General features: G+C 43.2%; 1 protein-coding gene across 1 annotated transcript; it reads right to left on the bottom strand.

Annotated features, from left to right (window-relative positions):
• Positions 1 to 2,812: 2,812 nt before the first annotated feature.
• LOC115109291 (phospholipase A2 group XV-like) lies at positions 2,813 to 8,391 on the bottom strand. Its single transcript, XM_029634047.2, has 6 exons — positions 8,088 to 8,391; positions 6,976 to 7,132; positions 4,861 to 4,979; positions 4,643 to 4,741; positions 4,064 to 4,288; positions 2,813 to 3,911 (listed from the first exon to the last, which is right to left on the bottom strand). Exons 1-6 carry the CDS (start codon positions 8,233 to 8,235, stop codon positions 3,400 to 3,402), a joined length of 1,260 nt encoding a protein of 419 aa, XP_029489907.1. The 5' UTR covers positions 8,236 to 8,391; the 3' UTR covers positions 2,813 to 3,399.
• Between the last annotated feature and the right edge of the window lie 14,288 nt (positions 8,392 to 22,679).

The raw sequence follows: 22,679 nt of genomic DNA, 5'->3' as shown, positions 1-22,679 counted from the left end.
GGGGTCTGAATACTTTCAGAATTCATTGTATATGTGTATAGATTGTATGTATATGTGTGTCTCCGTCCTGTCTGTTTTAAATGTACAGTTGAAGTCGGAAGTTTACATACACTTAGGTTGGAGTCATTAAAACTCATTTTTCAACCACTCCACAAATTTATTGTTAACCTCCACAAGTCTGGTTCATCCTTGGGAGCAATTTCCAAACGCCTAAAGGTACCACGTTCATCTGTACAAACAATAGTACGCAAGTATAAACACCATGGGACCACGCAGCCGTCATACCTCTCAGGAAGGAGACGCGTTCTGTCTCCTAGAGATGAACGTACTTTGGTGAGAAAAGTGCAAATCAATCCCAGAACAACAGCAAAGGACCTTGTTAAGATGCTGGAGGAAACAGGTACCAAAGTATCTATATCCACAGTAAAACGAGTCCTATATTGACATAACCTGAAAGACCGCTCAGGAAGGAAGAAGCCACTGCTCCAAAACCGCCATAAAAAAGCCAGACTACGGTTTGCAACTCCACATGGGGACAAGATCGTACTTTTTGGAGAAATGTCTGATGAAACAAAAATAGAACTGTTTGGCCATAATGACCATTGTTATGTTTGGAGGAAAAATGGAGGCTTGCAAGCCGAAGAACACCATCCCAACCGTGAAGCACAGGGATGGCAGCATCATGTTGTGGGAGTGCTTTGCTGCAGGAGGGACTGTTACACTTCACAAAATAGATGGCATTATGAGGGTGAAGAATTATGTGGATATATTGAAGCAACATTTCAAGACAGTCAGGAAGGTAAAGCTTGGTCGCAAATGGGTCTTCCAAATTCACAATGACCCCAAGCATACTTCCAAAGTTGTGGCAAAATGGCTTAAGGACAACAAAGTCAAGGTATTGGAGTGGCCATCACAAAGCCCTGACCTCAATCCTATAGAACATTTGTGGGCAGAACTGAAAAAGTGTGTGTGAGCAAGAAGGCCTACAAACCTGACTCAGTTACACCAGCTCTGTCAGGAGGAATGGGCCAAAATTTACCCAACTTATTGTGGGAAGCTTGTGGAAGGCTACCTGTAACATTTGACCCAAGATAAACGATAAAGGCAATGCTACCAAATACTAATTGAGTGTATGTAGACTTCTGACCTACTGGGTGAAAAAATAAAAGCTGAAATAAATCATTCTCTCTACTATTACACTGACACTTCACATTTTATTCTGACACTTCACATTCTTAAAATAAAGTGGTGATGCTAACTGACCTGACCTGATGAATTTCTCCTAGAATTAATGTCAGAAATTGTGAAAAACTGAGTTTAAATGTATTTGACTAAGGTGTATGTAAACTTCTGACTTCAACTGTATGTAAATTGTCAAGTATTTATGTAGTCTTTTTTTGTTAAACTCCAGGAAGACTAGTTGTCGCCATTGGCGTCGGCTAATGGGGATCCTATTAAAAATTATAAATGCAAGCAATAGGCTAACTTCATGTAGTTTCTGCCATATTGATCTCACCAGCTATCTAATCCTATCAGGGGAGTTTATTTATTTTACCAGGTAGGCCAGTTGAGAACAAGTTCTCATTTACAACTGCAACCTGGCCCAGATAAAGCAAAGCAATGCGACAAAAACAACACAGTTACACATGGGATAAACAGATATAGTCAATAACACAATAGAAAAATCTATACACAGTGTGTGCAAATGTAGTAAGATTAGGTAATAAATAGACAATAGTGGCAAAATAATGACAATTTAGCATTAACACTGGAGTGATAGATGTTAATGTGCAAGTAAATGAAACAGCCCCAGTGTCTCACAGAGACTAAATTCTTGTTCTCTCCCCAGTTAGGGTTTGGTTGACTCCCATGAGGATGGAGCCTTCCTGTTGAGACTGGACTGTCAAGAGTTGCAACGTTAGTCTGGGAACAAGACCTAGTCGCTACACTGACAACCAGTTCTCATTCATTCTGTGGTCAACTGTAATGTTGTGAAACCTGACAAATGTTCATAATTGACCTACAGAATGAAACAGTAGTTGTCAACTAAAGCTTTTGTTAGATTAAGGCTTACAGGCCTAAATCCATTTTTAAAGTGGTACTTGTGAACTAGAAGGATATAATTCATTAATGAACCTTTTTGATTAGAGGATATAATAATCCTGAACTAACACTCCAGACGACAGGACCCAATGACTTATGGCGCAATCACTCGTGGCTTTCTGATGAGTTCAGAAACCCTGATTAAGTGTTACAGGTGCATATGGTAGGTCCTGTTTGATCAGTGAAATTACTGAAGTAGATGTGTTAAGACATCTGAGGGGAAGAGGTAGTCTCTTTCGCCAGACAATGGGCGCGCTGCATGCAACGCTCCACGGCAGCTGTGAGAAGAGACTATGGAAGAGGAACCTCTGAGGCTGATGAAACAGAGTTCCAATTTTCACTCCCTCTTACTTTAACAGAGCTCCCACAGAAGGCCAGCTTAATGCAATGTTCAACATTACATTTTACTTAATCGTCACAGGGCAGGACACAAACATATCATGATAGTACCAGCAATAACATATTGGTCAAGCCCAACCATAGCGCAATGGCACAGTTACAATCAAGCTGATCGGACAGCATCTTCCTGTTCTGTCCCAGTAAACAATCTAGCCTTGACAAAAGGACCTGAATTTATGCATTAATCACAGCTCAATACTGGACATACTGCTACTTCTGAGGATCACATATTAAACAGTTAACCTGGTTTGATTTAGATTGGAAGTGTTAAAAAAATGTTAATAATAGCTGACATGTTTTAGGAACAAAATTACAGGCATTACCGTCATTTATTTCCTTATGTTATACATACAGAATATGAACCGGTATACTATACATACGGTGACCTACAGAACAAAACAAAATGTAACACTTTGTAACAGCAGAAAAGGTCTGAATAAAAAAAATGAATACAAAAGTTATTATTTCTGTGTTCACATGGCTAATGTGTACAGTAAAATCACTGATGTTAATGGTACAAATACTACTGACTTATTGTAGCTATGCCCCCAATGCTTTACATATAATATGGTCAAATCTGTATGTAAAATCACAACGCGTTTTGGTTTAGCACAACAGGAAACAATCTGGTAATCTGAGTTAAATGGATTGGAAAAGATCTTAGAAAACTGAATCATTACTTATAATATCAATTAACTGTCAGATTTGGATTGACACTATGGGGGAAAAAAACAATGTCTGCTGAGGGGATAAAAAAATAAAATCAGGAATAGGGTAAAACATTTCCTCATCAGGCTCCGAGGTCATAATCTATCCACAAGCCTATCGTTCATCTTCTTTGTACCATCACAGTTTTTCACGTTTGTGACTCTCTTAAGATCTCATCTAGTTGGTCGCTCAAGGGCCAAAAAGGACAGTCTTGATGTAGGCGACCGTCGTAAAGTTAAGCAGCATTGCCACATGCTCATTCCCTTCCAGCTCAAGCATATGGACAGGCTGATTCTGGTGGCCTATCCAACGCTTGCACTGGGTGGCACTCAGCAGGTTGACTGTCCCATCCCCATCTCCAAGAATCAGTGTGGGGTCTGTATCAGGAAAGTTGGTATAGAGGAAACCCTCCGCTGTGGGAACTCCACTGCCGTACAGACAGTGTATGGCCACCCCAGGGGGCTCCAGTGCACTGACCAGTGGCGCAGTGTCTTGACGCATCTCCCAGCCATCTTCGAAATCAATATCCTTGAAGAAGCGCTGGTAGTCCTTGACGGTGTAGTTGGTGGTGGGTGTTTGGATCAGGACCTGGTCAACGGGCCAGGAATGTGCGTATGGGAACAGCCATGTGGTTGAGACTGCAGAGCGCTGCTGTGAGCGGATTTTTAGTGAACTGATGACTGGAATACGGTTATTATCACCTATAAGGAAAGACCCAATATAAACCACTGCAATAGTTAATATAAAGTACATAGTTGCTAGACATTATGATTGGTATGCAGCCCACAGTAACTCCACTATTGTGTCTGACTCCTATGTAACTTCATGCCAAAAAGCCTACTCAGACTCTTACCAGAAGCCACAACTCTCATGGTTTTGGCCACTCCAGCCCAAGGAGCACCCAGGGACACAAAGGCCTTGATGTAGCGATCCTTCCAGGCCTGAGGCTGATGGTTTAGGAAATACAAGGTGTACATGTTCCCCATGCTGTGGGCAATCAGTACAACTGGACATCCAGCCTTCTCTGCCATCTCTTCAATCATCTGTTGCAGACTCAAAAAGTAGGCCTTGTTCTCATCTGTCAAAATCATATAAAAGCAAGGGAGAAAACTTGCATGAGACGGGTCATTCTAAACTACTGCGATTCCTAGAACAATATTTTAAAGCAAACAATACATCTAAAAGGTCTAAATTGACATTCTGTTTCTGTATTAAAATGTTGATCATAATTCCAATGACTAGATACAAAGTAATACAACTTACAGGCTAAAATCTACCCAACAACACTATAAAGGTTGGCGGCAATAACACATAGCTAGCTCCTAACACAAGGACATGCAATTCATCCAAAGACCTGTTGCCAACAAGCTCAGTTCATCAGACCGCAAATGTAACAGAATGCAATGGACTGTAAGGGGTGTAGGCTACTTACTTGGAGCCTTACGCCAGTCATACGGAGCCCCTCGAACATCATCATCTCTTGTATATCCCCATTCTACCAGCGACTGCACTATGGTGACGAAATACATGCCTGCAATACACACAGTAGTAGCTTAGTCAAACCCACACACAAGCAACGACTGAGATACTAACACTATTAGATAGACCGTTGAATAAATACTTTAGGCACGCTACGATGGGCCCACTCACCAACATTGCGCTTGCTGGGGTCAAGGTATTCCAGAGAAAAGGTCTGTCCAAAGCCAGGCACCCTGACATCTACCCCCGGAGGAGCTTCTGTCTGCCTTGTTGTGCGGTTGTAAATCAGTCTAATACAGACAGATGCCAGAATATTAGAAAAGTTCATTACAGTATACATTCTAAGTATTATGAAGATAACATTGGATAGAACTGGAAACTTTCACTTCACTTAATTCATGAGTTGTTCCTGAAATAAACCCACAGCACACTGACATGTGGTTATTTTGGTTAGAGACCCCACAAGCAACACCGGTTTCAATTAATTTCAGTATAGAGGGCTGCACCTGCGGGTCCCTGCAGAGATCATTGTGGAACGGTCAGCATTCTTCATGCTGTGGTTGGGAGCGGGCGGTCAGACAGAACTTTAAATATTTTTGTTGTCCCACAGATTATTTGGAAATGGACGTCTTTCTGCCTTGTATGCGTTAGCCTACCTCTCCTCTACTAGTTGGGCGTGCGAGATCAAGTGCGCCTAGTATACAGTGCCTTCAGAAAGTATTCAGACCCCTTGACTTTTTCCACATTTTGTTACGTTACAGCCTTGTTCTAAAACGGATTAAATAAATACATTCTGCAATTTACAAACAATACCCCATAATGACAAAGTGAAAACATGGCTAGATATTTTTGCTAATTCATTACAAATAACAGATACCTTATTTACATAAGTATTCAGACCCTTTGCCATGAGACTCAAAATTGAGCTCAGGTGCATCCTGTTTCCATTGATCATCCTTGAGGTGTTTCTACAACTTGAAGTCCACCTGTGGCAAATTCAATTAATTGGACATGATTTGGAAAGGCACACACCTGTCTATATAAGGTCCCACAGTTAACAGTGCATACCAGAGCAAAAACCAAGCCATGAGGTTGAAGGAAATGAGGAAAATAGCTATGAGACAGGATTTTTTGGGGGGGGGGTACAGATGAAAACCTGCTCAGGACCTCAGCTTGAAGGTTCACCTTCCAACAGGGCAACGCAGGAGTGACTTTGGGACAAGTCTGAATGTTCTTGAGTGACCCAGCCAGAGCCCGGACTTGAACCCAATCAAACATGGAGAGACCTGAAAATCGCTGTATAGCAACACTCCCCAGCAAACCTGACAGAGCTTGAGAGGATCTGCAGAGGAATGAGAGCAACTCCAAATACAGGTGTGCCAATGAGAACAATTTTAGAATAAGGCTGTAACATAACAAAATGGGAAAAGTCAAGGGATCAGAATACTTTCCGACTGCACTGTATGTGTGGTCTCAATGAAATCGAATAGGCTGCCTATGCATGTATAGAATGTTATCTTTCCTAGTAAATTAAATATGATTAGACTAGTGTCTAAAATGTTTAATGAAAGTGGAGGGTGGTCAACCAACGTGAGTTGAGGTGCAATCAATTTCATAATTGAAGAAAAGCAACCATGGTAAGCGAGCCTTGTCATTTTCAATAAATATTGATTACCCATTTATCTGCAACTTGTCCTTGTAAACAACCTGGTCTCGGAGCATTTTGTATTCTGTAAACCCGGGACACTCCATTTAGGATGTTACATTTCTTATGGTATGTATTAATTTGTTTGTCCAACCATTTTGTATTTGCTAAACGTACTAGTGTTGCAAAAAGTACCATTGCTAAATAGGTTACAAATTCTAACTAAGTGGTTAATGTTAGCTTAGAGTTAAGTTTAGTAGTTTAAACATTTAGGGGAAGGGTTAGTTAAATGTGTTAAGGTTAGATGAGTAGTTAAAACGTAGTTAAAATGTCTGACGAGATTTGAACTCAACTGGTTGTGCACTACGCCTTCTATTAAATACACTAAGCTCAGAGACCGGCTAATTGATTAAAGGGGATTCAGAGGTCAATTTGTACAATGGTCAGAAGATGACCTATTCAACCTAGGCTACAGAAACAGTTCTAGCGCATGCCTACTCAGCCAGCTACTTAGTAGTATTAAACTAGTATTTTATTAAGTTGCCAGTAGTAGAGATGTTATCAGTAGCTTTCTACCAAGCTCATATTAACCAACTACCCAACACCCTGCTTTTCCTCCTCACATAGAACTAAGTGCTAACCTTATGTTATCGATCCAGCAGTCGATGGCCACCGGCACCAGCAGTTCCAGGTTGAGCCATAATGTGAAATATACATCAGTCTTCTTGTAACATATGTAGTGAACCACGCTGGGCTTGTCCAGCTTGGCCTCCAACTGATTCCCTAGGTCTCCAGGAACTGTGGGACAATACAATAGGTTGAGGATGACCAATCAGACTGACCAAAGGCAGAACACTATCAATTGAGTGTGATACAATCAATGAGTTAACATTTATTAACTAATGACAACTCAGTTTGTGGGGTCTTTAGAATGGCGAGATTAGTGTTTACTCTGGCTGGACTTAAAATTTCAACATGTGAGGCAGTGACTACATACAACCTTGAGTGACTGAGGCAACCACAAGTTAAAAGCCGTAACCAGAGAAGAGACCTTGGGGCAAACTTCACTGATTACTATCACTGCCATGTATGGCGAAAAACAAATAGCCTACTGCTAGGGTTGTAACTTGTCAAACAGAATATACCCTTTGTTGGAACACAGGCTTCTAGGCTTGCAATGTGTATTTTTATTCTCAATGTGTATTAAAAAGCTGTGAAAATAAAGGTGACATAAGAAACAGCATTAGGGAATTTACAAGTTGGTTAAATGGTAAGATGCATTACAACGCGTGGGGAAACATGTTGGCCTACAAAGTGTCGGTCACATTTTGTTCCATTTGGTAGTCATATGACCGTCATATGACCAGTCGCTCGAACCTAGCGTGCCTGAATCACACTGCTCATGAGTAAACAATCGGAGACCGAACTGCATTGTAAAATTGGAGTAATAAATTTAATGTGCACAGGGATAGATTGACTAAGTTAACGACGTATGTATATTAGCTAGTTTTACCCGCTCTCTAATCAAGCAAATAAACTATGCTTTGCTGTTCGAGGGACATCAAAACAAATCTGATGCTGAGTAACAGGTCAAGAGTTTCTGCTAACTAGCCTAACGTTACCTGTCTGACGTTAGCCAAGAAGCTGGCGAGGCAATCTGTTACACAATCTGTTGCACAGTACCGACTACATAAAAATAGGTGCGCTATCTAGCTAACGTTAGCTCCAACAAATATAAACAATTGTCACTTACTTAGGACTACGGGAGGTCTTTCCGATCGACATGACTTGCCCGTGAGACAATTCTCAAATGTTCTGCCGTTAATGTATGGTGCCAAAAACAACAAACACAGCTGAAAGAGCACTGGGATAGTCAAACCACAGGATACCATTTCTCCCATTCATAACGCTGTTTCCCCTGATGAGGAAATGTGGGTGTTTATCAACACGAATAAATCCCTTTGCTGACACACATTTCATAACATGAAAACAAAACTGCGCAGATGTTGAAAGCAGGGGTGCAACAGATAATTTATCAATCTATTGACCTTCTTCTATGGTATTATGACGGTCCGCAAACAACACTAAATGTGCATGCCGCCACCTACTGGATGGGATGAAAACGGTTTAACTTGAACGCACAATTGGGGAAAAGGGAAAGGTGAAAAATATATACAGTACTTCTAATATTTAAAAGTAAACCACTATACTCCTTCAGTCAGATTCAAATGTGTTTTCAGATCACTACACCGGCTCGGGAACCTCTTCATTGTGGTCATCCTGTCTGGGTTGGCGCCCCCCCTTGGGTTGTGCCATGGCGGAGATCTTTGTGGGCTATACTCAGCCTTGTCTCAGGATGGTAAGTTGGTGGTTGAAGATGTCCCTCTAGTGGTGTGGGGGCTGTGCTTTGGCAAAGTGGGTGGGGTTATATCTTTCCTGTTTGGCCCTGTCCGGGGGTGTCCTTGGATGGGGCCACAGTGTCTCCTGACCCCTCCTGTCTCAGCCTCCAGTATTTATGCTGCAGTAGTTTGTGTCGGGGGGCTAGGGTCAGTTTGTTATATCTGGAGTACTTCTCCTGTCCTATTCGGTGTCCTGTGTGAATCTAAGTGTGCGTTCTCTAATTCTCTCCTTCTCTCTTTCTTTCTCTCTCTCTGAGGACCTGAGCCCTAGGACCATGCCCCAGGACTACCTGACATGATGACTCCTTGCTGTCCCCAGTCCACCTGGCCGTGCTGTTGCTCCAGTTTCAACTGACCTGAGCCCTAGGACCATGCCCCAGGACTACCTGACATGATGACTCCTTGCTGTCCCCAGTCCACCTGGCCGTGCTGCTGCTCCAGTTTCAACTGACCTGAGCCCTAGGACCATGCCCCAGGACTACCTGACATGATGACTCCTTGCTGTCCCCAGTCCACCTGGCCGTGCTGTTGCTCCAGTTTCAACTGACCTGAGCCCTAGGACCATGCCCCAGGACTACCTGACATGATGACTCCTTGCTGTCCCCAGTCCACCTGGCCGTGCTGCTGCTCCAGTTTCAACTGACCTGAGCCCTAGGACCATGCCCCAGGACTACCTGACATGATGACTCCTTGCTGTCCCCAGTCCACCTGGCCGTGCTGTTGCTCCAGTTTCAACTGACCTGAGCCCTAGGACCATGCCCCAGGACTACCTGACATGATGACTCCTTGCTGTCCCCAGTCCACCTGGCCGTGCTGCTGCTCCAGTTTCAACTGACCTGAGCCCTAGGACCATGCCCCAGGACTACCTGACATGATGACTCCTTGCTGTCCCCAGTCCACCTGGCTGTGCTGCTGCTCCAGTTTCAACTGACCTGAGCCCTAGGACCATGCCCCAGGACTACCTGACATGATGACTCCTTGCTGTCCCCAGTCCACCTGGCCGTGCTGTTGCTCCAGTTTCAACTGACCTGAGCCCTAGGACCATGCCCCAGGACTACCTGACATGATGACTCCTTGCTGTCCCCAGTCCACGTGGCCGTGCTGCTGCTCCAGTTTCAACTGACCTGAGCCCTAGGACCATGCCCCAGGACTACCTGACATGATGACTCCTTGCTGTCCCCAGTCCACCTGGCCGTGCTGTTGCTCCAGTTTCAACTGACCTGAGCCCTAGGACCATGCCCCAGGACTACCTGACATGATGACTCCTTGCTGTCCCCAGTCCACCTGGCTGTGCTGCTGCTCCAGTTTCAACTGACCTGAGCCCTAGGACCATGCCCCAGGACTACCTGACATGATGACTCCTTGCTGTCCCCAGTCCACCTGACCATGCTGCTACTCCAGTTTCAACTGTTCTGCCTTATTATTATACGACCATGCTGGTCATTTATGAACATTTGAACATCTTGGCCATGTTCTGTTATAATCTCCACCCGGCACAGCCAGAAGAGGACTGGCCACCCCACATAGCCTGGTTTCTCTCTAGGTTTCTTCCTAGGTTTTGGCCTTTCTAGGGAGTTTTTCCTAGCCACCGTGCTTCTACACCTGCATTGCTTGCTGTTTGGGGTTTTAGGCTGGGTTTCTGTACAGAACTTTGAGATATCAGCTGATGTACGAAGGGCTATATAAATAAATTTGATTTGATTCAGTATTCTCTGTAACACTTGGGCTGTAAAGTGTTACGTTCCCCAGTTTATGTATTGTAGTTTGTGTATTTGCATGTGTTTATTTCAGGAAATGGCTTCCTGAAATCCCTCAAGCAGCTGATTGGTCAACTCCATGGCTAATTGGAGAGCTGACCCCGCCCCCTCGTCAAGACACAGCTGTCTCCAATGACCTATTCCTTCTGAAGCTATATATAAAGCCAGTGTTCTGTTTTGCAGAGAGTCATTGCTGGGAGATCATTGCTGGGAGAGGAGGCTGATGGCTGTGGATAATTTACTATGTTAGTTGTTGGTAGCAGTTGGTATGTTCAGTGGGTTTGTTGCTCAGATAGAGCTTATTTCCTTTGTTTCTTAGTTTGTTTGAGAAATGATTTGTTCTCCTGTTTCATTTGTTCCCAGGGGGGAAGGGGAAGGCACCTAGGGAGTGCTTAGGCAAGAGGCCCGTGGGCATACATATACCCGTAGTATATTCACTGTCTAGGCACACTAGGTAAGACCTGGGTGGACCACCCCCTGTGTTTTGGTTAGGGCACCAGGTGGTGCTAAATTAGGTAAGTATTGGTTAGGCAGGTAAGATAGGAGAGGGGGCTTTGAGATTTACTTTCTTTGCTTTGGTTCCGTCCAGCCCCTTTCCCCATAATACCGTGTAAAGGAATAGTCCTTGTAAACGGTACCACATTCTGCCTGTTGTCATCCTTGCTTACGCCTACAGTCCATACCTTTTTCACTTCACGGAGAGTTGAGTTGTAGCAGGGTGTTGCGTTCCCTCTTCATAGAGGCGTGCGTAACAAAAGTCCAAATGGTGAGTAAGGCTGAGGAAGGGCCAGTGATAACTGTTGATTGGCATGGATATTGGATCACTACACACATGATACCCACAGGCTGAGAACAATATTTAACTCAAAGTAAAAGCTGGATTGCCCAAAAAATTGTTGTGCACAATCAAGACCTCAAGTGGAAGAAACCTATTGATTTTGTGACCACTTGACTGTTCCTCTAGCGCCACCATCAGGCCTTTTCATTTTGTTTTCCATTTCCACTTTTACAGCTGCTTATCTTCTAGTTGGTATGTATACTTAGTTCAAAAATCTGCTGCTGATTTTGTTATATCATTCAAAGATGATAATGTTTATTTATTTTAATTGAAGAGGTTAATATAAGAGGGAGGTTATATAAGCTATATTTATTTTAAGTTATTCATTAATGTTAAGAGAATTTTCCATTCAAGATTTTTACCATTTAAAATTACATTTAGACTGTAAAAGATTACCTTGGGCACATTTCTTATAAAGGGTATCAATCTTGCATCAAATGGTGAATTTCACTGTATGCAGAATGTTGTGTGCATGTCTGCACAGTGTTATATTTTCACAGCTCAATGTCAGTAAATATTGGACTACAAGAGCCTGCAAGCCTGCAAAGGTAGAGTTATTTAAAGCTTTGAATGGGCCAATTGGGTTCTGGAGGTGTGGCTACAGCAATTGCGCAGGGTTGATGTGACCTGTAGTGGTGGGGCCCAATGTGATATCTTTTCATGAGTCCCAAAATCCCTGGCGGCTCCCCTGGCTGTGGGACATCCCTATCAACCATCAGTTAAAACCTTACTATAAACTGAGTAGTTTGGCTCCTGGATGCTGATTGGCTGAAAGCCATGGTATACTACATTTATGACTCAAAATTATTTGTTTACTGTTCTAATTATGTTGGTAACCAGTTTAAAATAGCAATAAGGCACCTTGGGGGTTTGTACTATATGGCCAATATACCACAGCTAAGGCCTGTGTACAGGCACTCTGCATTGGGTGGTGCATTAGAACAGCGATTAGCTGTGGTATATTGGCCATATACCACACCCCTCAGGTCATATGAGACGGTAGTAGCAACATTATGTACAAAATAAGTTACTAACAAAATGGCAAGGTTAGTTAAGAGCCCATAAAATGGCAGCCACATCCTCCGGCCTCCTACATATTTATCAACACTGCTATGGTGATACATGCTAAGGCCAATAATTCATTGGTAACTGTTACTGCTGTGCTAACTTTATTCACTCTCTCCCTCTCTTCCCCCACTCTCCCCACCTCTCAGCAGAGTGTCTGTACAGGAAGCAGCTCTGTCTTTCTCCCTGAGCCTCTGTTCATCTGGGTTGTGCTGCAGGACTGCAGCGAGAGAGATATATGCAACATGTAAAGTGTTGGTCCCATGTTTTAAGAGCTGACAAACAATCCCATTGGTGCTGAGGAGTCCCTTTTGTGTGGGATTCGGCGCATGCAACAAATTTAGATTTGATGTTGCGTTTATATTTTTGTTCAGTGTAGATGGCTGGCTACTTCTGGGAGATTGTAATAATGAAAACCACATGCTCACTCAAAGCAAAACAAGGCACGGATGTGTTTCAAGAGCCTAAGTTAGTTCTCTCTGCGTCTCACTCTCATGGAAAGTGAGACAGAGACCAAGCTTTCCATGAAGGAGTTTGCTCAGAAGTTTGCCACCTGGCCAAAGGTCTTCACCCTTTTTAAGGAAGTCTCCCATGTGGGGCGTAGCAGATGGCCACAGCAGTCGACACCCGCCTCTTCAGCCACCACCAGTGGTGTGAAGTAAAAATGTTTACGTTTTTTGGGGTATCTGTACTTTAAGTTACCATTTTCTATTTGACAATTTTTACTTCACTACATTAGCAAAAAATTATGTACATTTTACTCCTTACATTTTCCCTGAAACACAAAAGTACTTGTTACTTTTTAAATGCTAATGTAACGGATGTGAAACAGCTAGCTTAGTTAGCGGTGGTGCCCGCTAAATAGCGTTTCAATTGGTTACGTCACTTGCGCTGAGACCTTGAAGTAGTAGTACCCCTTGCTCTGCAAGGGCCGTGGCTTTTGTGGAGAGATGGGTAACTATGCTTCGTGGGTGACTGTTGTTGATGTGTGCAGAGGGTCCCTGGTTCGTGCCCGGGTATGGGCGAGGGGACAGTCTAAAGTTATACTGTTACACTAAGCATGACAGAAAATGGCCCAATTCACTCACTTATCAATAGAACATCCCTACTGCCTCTTATCTGGCTAAATTCTCTGTTAATTATGTCTGAGTGATGGCGTGTGCCCCTGACTATCCGTAAATATATATTTTTTTTAAACACTAACGAGCGAGAGTTGCACCCCTTCTGAAAAAACCTACACTCGATCCCTCCGATGTCAACAACTACAGACCAGTATCCCTTCTTTCTTTTCTCTCCAAAACTCTTGAACGTGCCGTCCTTGGCCAGCTCTCCCGCTATCTCTCTCAGAATGACCTTCTTGATCCAAATCAGTCAGGTTTCAAGACTAGTCATTCAACTGAGACTGCTCTTCTCTGTATCACGGAGGCGCTCCGCACTGCTAAAGCTAACTCTCTCTCCTCTGCTCTCATCCTTCTAGACCTATCGGCTGCCTTCGATACTGTGAACCATCAATCCTCCTCTCCACCCTCTCCGAGTTGGGCATCTCCGGCGCGGCCCACGCTTGGATTGCGTCCTACCTGACAGGTCGCTCCTACCAGGTGGCGTGGCGAGAATCTGTCTCCTCACCACGCGCTCTCACCACTGGCGTCCCCAGGGCTCTGTTCTAGGCCCTCTCCTATTCTCGCTATACACCAAGTCACTTGGCTCCGTCATAACCTCACATGGTCTCTCCTATCATTGCTATGCAGACGACACACAATTAATCTTCTCCTTTCCCCTTCTGATGACCAGGTGGCGAATCGCATCTCTGCATGTCTGGCAGACATATCAGTGTGGATGATGGATCACCACCTCAAGCTGAACCTCGGCAAGACGGAGCTGCTCTTCCTCCCGGGGAAGGACTGCCCGTTCCATGATCTCGCCATCACGGTTGACAACTCCATTGTGTCCTCCTCCCAGAGCGCTAAGAACCTTGGCGTGATCCTGGACAACACCCTGTCGTTCTCAACTAACATCAAGGCGGTGGCCCGTTCTTGTAGGTTCATGCTCTACAACATCTGCAGAGTACGACCCTGCCTCACACAGGAAGCAGCGCAGGTCCTAATCCAGGCACTTGTCATCTCCCGTCTGGATTACTGCAACTCGCTGTTGGCTGGGCTCCCTGCCTGTGCCATTAAACCCCTACAACTCATCCAGAACGCCGCAGCCCGTCTGGTGTTCAACCTTCCCAAGTTCTCTCACGTCACCCCGCTCCTCCGCTCTCTCCACTGGCTTCCAGTTGAAGCTCGCATCCGCTACAAGACCATGGTGCTTGCCTACGGAGCTGTGAGGGGAACGGCACCTCAGTACCTCCAGGCTCTGATCAGGCCCTACACCCAAACAAGGGCACTGCGTTCATCCACCTCTGGCCTGCTCGCTTCCCTACCACTGAGGAAGTACAGTTCCCGCGCAGCCCAGTCAAAACTGTTCGCTGCTCTGGCCCCCCAATGGTGGAACAAACTCCCTCACGACGCCAGGACAGCGGAGTCAATCACCACCTTCCGGAGACACCTGAAACCCCACCTCTCAGGAATACCTAGGATAGGATAAAGTAATCCTTCTCACCCCCCCCTTAAAAGATTTAGATGCACTATTGTAAAGTGGCTGTTCCACTGGATGTCTTAAGGTGAACGCACCAATTTGTAAGTCGCTCTGGATAAGAGCGTCTGCTAAATGACTTAAATGTAAATGTACTAAAATTGTGCCATCTGGTTTGCTTAAAATAAGGATCTTGAAATTATTTATACTTTTACTTTTGATACTGAAGTATATTTCAAACCAAATACTTTTACTAAAGTATTATTTTACTTGGTGACTCTTATTTTTCTATTAAGGTATCTTTACTTTTACTCAAGTATGACAAGAAGGTACTTACTAAACACAGGGCTCAGAGTTCTTTGCATGTGTGTGGTTCGTCATTCCTCTTTATAAAACTAACCAGACCCTTTGATGTCCAGAGTTTGTGTTGGAACATGGAGGGTTGTTAATTGAAGTTTCTCAGGACTAACTACTACATTTTTCTTGAAATGTTTGTAGAACAATTGTGCCGTCAAACGATTCATACCCCTTGATTCCACATTTTGCCTTACAGCCTGAATTCAAAATGAATTACCTCACAATGTTGAGCCATCTTCAATTTTCTCCTATTACAGCCATTAACTTCTGTAACTGTTTTAAAGTCACCATTGTCCTCATGGTGAAATCCCTGAGCGGTTTCCTTCCTCTCCGGCAACGGAGTTAGGAAGGACACCTGTGTCTTTGTAGTGACTGGGTGTATTGATACACCATCCAAAGTGTCATTAATAACTTCACCATGCTCAAAGGGATATTCAATGTCTGCTTTTTTAAATATATTTTTTACCCATTTACAAATGTGTGCCCTTTTTTAACGAGGTATTGGAAAACCTCCCTGGGGGGGATGGGTCACATAAGGTCATGTAACCAAATATTCGAAGTTCTGATATTGCTAAATCACTAGACAAATATTAAAATGTTTATAATAAAACAATAAGAAAAATAATTTTTAAAAATGCAGATCAGAATTGAAAGACACCCTGTTTGTTGTTTTGTGATGTATTGTGTCACCCTGATCTGTTTCACCTGTCTTTGTGCTTGTGTCACCCATCTTCCCCATTATCCCCTGTGTATTTCTGTCTTTTGCCAGTTCATCTCATCTTACCAGGGTTCTTTCCCACCTTCCTGTTGCGCTAGTTCTGACCATTCTGCCTGCCTGCCGTCCTGTACCTGTCTGACTCTGACCTGATTACGAACCTCTGCCTGCCCTGACCCTGAGCCTTCCTGCTGTCCTGTACCTGTCTGACTCTGACCTGATTACGAACCTCTACCTGCCCTGTGTTTCTAATAAATCATCTGAGAACTGTACTGTCCGCCTTCCGTGTTTTAATCTGGGTCATATCCTGAGTCGTGATAGTATTGTATTTCTGTGCATCATCACACCCCCTAAACTCAAAGTGCAGAATAATGCCTGGGTGGAGTGGGGATGGCCCACATAAGCGCATGTAACCAAATATTGCAAGTTCGAATATTGCTAACATTTGGAATACAAGTATTCAGTTGTCTGCCCTACATAAACAAAAATAATTAAGATCTCTTCATCTTGGAAATATAGACAGAGATATAATAGGTGGAAATATCAACTATGAATATTTACGATGAGCTTTACTTTCTGGTAGCTGATAACCTCCTAGAGTTGCTTGACGTAACGTAAAGAAAAATCCTCGTAGAAATCTGTCAGGTTAAGTGGGAGATATGTTTTTTTCCATTGAATTCATCTCAATCCACCACATCTGCCTATCACTTCTGCATATGCGGTGAAAGGTGTTAGAGCTAGAACGGTGTTTGTCAGACCATGAGACATCCCGAAAACATCTGTAGCATCCAAACCATTTGGGTTACAAACTAGCCCCATGGTGGAAAGGGGAGATTCTCACGGACATGATGGTGTTCTCCATTTTGATCTACGACCCCCACAAGTCTCACAGGACTTGTCTGAGGTAAACGGTACCGGTTTTAAAAAATGAATGGAAGTACATTATATATACATGAGTGTGTGACACCCCTTCCAAATAGCGGATTCAGCTACTTCAACTACTCCCTTTGCTGACTGGTGTATAAAATCGAGCACACAGCCATGCAATCTCCATCAACAAACATTAGCAGTAGAATAGCCTTACTGAAGAGCTCAGTGACTTTCAACGCGGCAACGTCATAGGATGCCACCTTTCCAACAAGTCAGTTCGTTAAATGTCTGACCTGCTAGAGCTGCCCTGGTCAACTGTAAGTGCTGTTATTGTGAAGTGGAAACATCTAGGAGCAACATCAGCTCAGCCACAAAGTGGTAGTCCACACAAGCTCACAGAACGGACGGCCGAATACTGAAGCACATAGCGTGTAAAAATCGTCTGTCCTCGGTTGCAACACTCACTACAGAGTTCCAAACTGCCTCTGGAAGCAACATCAGCACAACAACTGTTCGTTGGGAGCTTCATGAAACCGGTTTCCATGGCCGAGTAGCCATACAAAAGCCTAAGATCACCATGCGCAATGCCAAGGGTCGGCTGGAAAGCTCTCCGCCATTTTACTGTGGAGCAGTGTAAACCCGTACTCTGGCATGATGAATCACGCTTCACGGTTTGGCAGTCCAACAGACAAATCTGGGTTTGGCAGATGCCAAGGCATAGTGCCAACTGTAAAATTAAGTGGGGGATGAATAATGGTCTGGGGCTGTTTTTCATGGTTCGGGCTAGGCTCCTTAGTTCCAGTGCAGGGGAAATGCTACAGTGCACAAAGCAAGGTCTATAAAGAAATGTTTTGTCAAGATCGGTGTGGAAGAACTTGACTGGCCTGCACAGAGCCCTGACCTAAACCCCATCGAACACCTTTGGGATGAATTGTAAGCCAGGCCTAATCGCCCAACATCAGTGCCCGACCTCACTAATTCTCTTGTGGTTGAATGGAAGCAAGTTGCTGCAGCAATGTTCCAACATCTAGTGGAAAGCCTTCCCAGAAGAGTGGAGGCTTTTATAGCAGCAAAGGTGGGACCAACTCCACATTAACACCCATAATTTTGGAGTGAGATGTTCGACGAGCAGTTGTCCACATACTTTTGGTCAAGTAGTGTATGTAGGGAATCCAATATTCAAACACCTTTGCCTGTGTATATAAAAGGCAGCAGACTGCCTGGCATGGCAACACCAATATTTCAATTCACAAGCCTCTTTGAGGATCAACGAGGCAACGATGAGGCTCCAAAGAAAGGAAAGAGAATACAACCATGGACTCGGACACACGCTCCCTCGATTTACAGCTTGCCCCCACTGTGGAATATAACTTAGCCTACAGAATTGGGCTATAATGTCACCTACTTATCATCAAACTGTTCCTTAATCCCAATTTCCCTATAAGGACATGCCATATATATCAAAAAAGAGGCACCTTAGGATGGTCAAACTTAGACAAAGATAAGTGTGATTGTGAATGGTGGCTGGGACATGACTGTGAGATAGTGGCTTGGGGGTAGAAGCTGTGAACCATTCTTGATCAAATGATTTTGGGTCAGACTCGAATCTTTTGCGCTGGTGCAAAAAAATTGTAGTCAACTGAATGCGCAGCTTAGTTCATAGCCGTGCTTACGTGAAACTCCCAAAGTAATCCACCACTCTAATAAAGGTAAAGCAATCGCTGTGTGTGCCAACTATAATTTTAGCACCGTTTTGATTGGGACAGCGCCATTGTCCTGCTTTGAGAAAAGCATGGTATTGACAAAATCCATCAATGTCAGATTATTGTTTTCACTGAATCTCCGTTTGGATGCTTGGTTACAATTAGGCTGGGAAGTGTTAGCTAAATTGAGGTGAGTGCTCATGACCATTAGTCTAGCAATTGAAAATGTAAATTGTCCGGTGGCGATTTTTATGAATTGTTCAGCAGTCTAATGGCTTGGGGGTAGAAGCTGTTGAGGAGCCTGTTGGTCCTAGACTTGGCGATAACTTAGGTGACTGGAGTCTCTGACAATTTTATGGGCTGAAACCGCCTGGATGGCAGGAAGCTTGGCCCCAGTGATGTACTGGGCCGTTTGCACTACTCTTTGTATCCTTTAAAATTCACTTCTCGAATGAGGGACATTACAGATAATTGTGTGGGGTACAGAGATGAGGTGGTCATTCAAAAAATCATGTTAAACTCGATTGTTGGTCACAGAGTGAGTCCATGTAAAAATGACAAAGAAATAATCAAACTTTGACATTATGAGGTATTGTGTGTAGGCCAGTAACACAATCTCAATTGAATCCATTTTAAATTCAGGCTGTACAGGTTATGAGCAGCAGGTGGTGGAGTGGTTCAATCGAGACGGGTCCAAGACAGCTGGGGAGGATGTAGCAGAATGGATCTTCCTGGTGTCTGAGGACAGGATCCAAGTGACATACCAAAGGGAGGATGACCAGGTTATTCCTGCTTGGAGAAACTTCAAGCCCAGAGATTCAGGGGATTCCCAGAACCCACACTCCTTCACCCTTCAGATGGCTCCCACCTATCCACCTGGCATCCACCTTTCAGGTGTACTCTTCAGGAGCAATAAACAGTAGCTAAACAATCTACAGAATTTACACCTGGCTTAGATCATCTATTTGGTGCCACCAGCAATTTGAGATAAAATGTTCTTCCGTTATGTGGGTTAAGTAACTATGGTGTTTGTCCAATGGTCTTTATGTATGTGCTTTCAGGAAGATCCATTTTAGAAGCCAAGTAAGAATCTGTATGAAATGTTAGTCCATATGATGGAGGAGGAGAATGTGGTACAATCAAGGAGTCTGAGAAAGAGGTGTGCATGTGTTGTGTATGTACTTTGGCATGAATTACTAGACCTTTTCCGACATGTCTTCAAATTAGAGAAATATCAAAGTAATAAGCACTTAGTATTTTTACTCAGGTGAGGGAAATACTGGGTGTAAGATAACAAGAAGGGGCAGTACTGAGCTTTACATCTCCATCTACAACACAGTGAGGAATGAGAGAGCACGCTGTCACTGAGAGGCACTAGTAAGAATTACACTCACCTTCTCATCACAGAAGGCTGACTGACACTCTGTGCCGCCTTCTTACCCTACAGTATTTCCTCTCTACATCATGTCATGTCCAGGAGAGGATGGCCAAAGAGGAGCGTCTTCGACAGACGGTGAAGAAGCTGGACATCTTAGCACCGTTTCAGGCCCAGCTGGGTGACCCAGAGAACCTGACCAGACAGGCTGCTATACAGCTGACCTGAAGAAGTGGCTTGTCGATAAGGCCAACCTCATACATGCTCGTTTTGAGAGGGTACTTCAAAACATACCATAGTCAGATAAACATAGGATAAAATCTAAAGAACTAAAGGGTTCTTTACAGACAATAACTGTGTCATAAAAATGTGTCGTTGACAAAAACAAACAAAGATGTAGTATTACTTAGTTCATACATTTATAAAAGATGGTTTTAATTTTGATAGATATGTCTGTATTTTTCTAATGTTGGTCTGTATTGCTGTTATACAGTATAATGTAATACATAATATATCTGTAGGAGACCCAGGACCTTCAGTAGAAACAGCAGTGCTGCAGAAAAAACAGCCCACTATGACTAAGGAGGATGAAGATTAATACCTTGCTTACTGCTCTGATGCCATGTGCACAATACACTGTAAAAGGCTTGATTAATGGTAGAGAATTATTTCACATTAAATCAAATACAACTGTATTTGTCACATGCTTTGTATACAACAGGTGTAGACGAACAGTGAAATGCTTACTTACAGGTCATTTTCCAACAATGCAGAGTTAAATAATTTTTCAAAATAGTGACAAGAGGAATAAATACAGAGTGAACGAATAACAATTTATAAAAATAACATGGCTATATACAGGGAGTACCAGTCCCAAGGGGTAAGAGGTCATTGAGGTAGCTATGTACAGTGCCTTCAGAAGTATTCATAGCCTTTGACTTATTCCATATTTTGTTGTGTTACAGCTTGAATTCAAAATGGATGAAATGTTCTTACCCATCAACACACAATACCCCCATAATGACAAGGTGGAAACATGTTTTATAAATGTTTGCTAATTTATTGTAAATTAAATACATAAATATCTCATTGACATAAGTATTTACACCCCTGAGTCAATACTTTGTAGAAGCACCTTTGGCAGCGGTTACAGCTGTGAGTCTTTCTGGGTAAGTCTCTAAGAACTTTCCATACCTGGATTGTGCCACATTTGCCAATTATTCTTTTAAAAATTCTACAAGCGCTGTCAAATTGGTTGTTGATCATTGCTAGACAGCCATTTTCAGGTCTTGCCATATATTTTCAAGTAGATTTAAGTCAAAACTGTAATTCGGTCACTCAGGAACATTCACTGTCTTCTTGGTCAGCCACCCCACAATCTTAGTAAAAAGGGTTCCAATAGGGTTATTCGGATGTCCCCATAGGATAACCCTTTTTTGTTCCAGGTAGAACCCTCTGTAAAAGGGTTCTACCTGGAACCAAAATGGTTATACCTGCAACCAAAAAGGGTTATCCTACGGGGACAGATGAAGAACCTTTTAAGGTTCTAGATAGCATATTTTTTTCTAAGAGTACTGTGTAGATTTAGCCTTGTGTTTTAGGTTATTGTCCTGCTGAAAGGTGAATTCATCTCCCAGTGTCTAGTGGAAAGCAGACTGAACCATGTTTTCCTCTAGGATTTTGCCAGCGCTTAGCTCCATGTTGTTAATTTTTTACCCTGAAAAACTCCCCAGTCCTGAACAATTATAAGCATACACATAACATGATGCAGCCAGCATTATTGCTTGAAAATACGGTGTTACTCAGTAATGTGTTGTATTGGATTTGCCCCAAATACAACACACTTTGTATTCAGGACAAAAAGTTAATTGTTTGGTCATTTTTTTTGCAGTTTTACTTTAGTGCCTTGTTGCAAACAGGACGCATGTTTTGGAATATTTTTTATTCTGTACAGGCTTCCTTCTTTTCACTCTGTCAATTAGGTTAATATTGTGGAGTAACTACAATGTTTTTGATCCATCCTCAGTTCTCTCTTATCACAGCTATTAAACTATAACAGTTTTAAAGTCATCATTGACCTCATGATGAAATCTCTGAGCGGTTTACTTCCTCTCCGTCAACTGAGTTGTCTTTGTAGTGACTGGATGTATGCCAAAACAGCAGCGACTCTTCCTGAGGTCCAGCAAAATTTTAAAAAACATTACAATACATTCACAGATTTCACAACACACTGTGTGCCCTCAGGCCCCTATTCCACCACTACCACATATCTACATTATTAAATCCATGTGTATGTATGTATGTTATCGTGTGTGTGTGTGCGCAGGGGCCGGGTTGAGTGCGTGTGTGTCTGTGCCAATGTTTGTGTTGCTTCACAGTCCCCGCTGTTCCATAAGGTGTTTTTTTAACCTGTTTTTTTAAGTCTAATTTTACTGCTTGCGTCAGTTACTTGATGTGGAAAATAGTTCAAATCAAATTTCAAATCAAATTTATTTATAAAGCCCTTCTTACATCAGCTGATATCTCAAAGTGCTGTACAGAAACCCAGCCTAAAACCCCAAACAGCAAGCAATGCAGGTGTAGAAGTTCCATGTTGTCATGCCTCTATGTAGTACTGTGTGCCTCCCATAGTCTGTTCTGGACTTGGGGACTGTGAAGAGACCTCTTGTGGCATGTCTTGTGGGGTATG

Source organism: Oncorhynchus nerka, linkage group LG25 (genome assembly GCF_034236695.1).
Source record: "Oncorhynchus nerka isolate Pitt River linkage group LG25, Oner_Uvic_2.0, whole genome shotgun sequence".
NCBI classification, from domain to species: domain Eukaryota; kingdom Metazoa; phylum Chordata; class Actinopteri; order Salmoniformes; family Salmonidae; genus Oncorhynchus; species Oncorhynchus nerka.
Note: the sequence above shows the minus strand (reverse complement) of the source record. Positions and strands in the feature narration are given on the sequence as shown.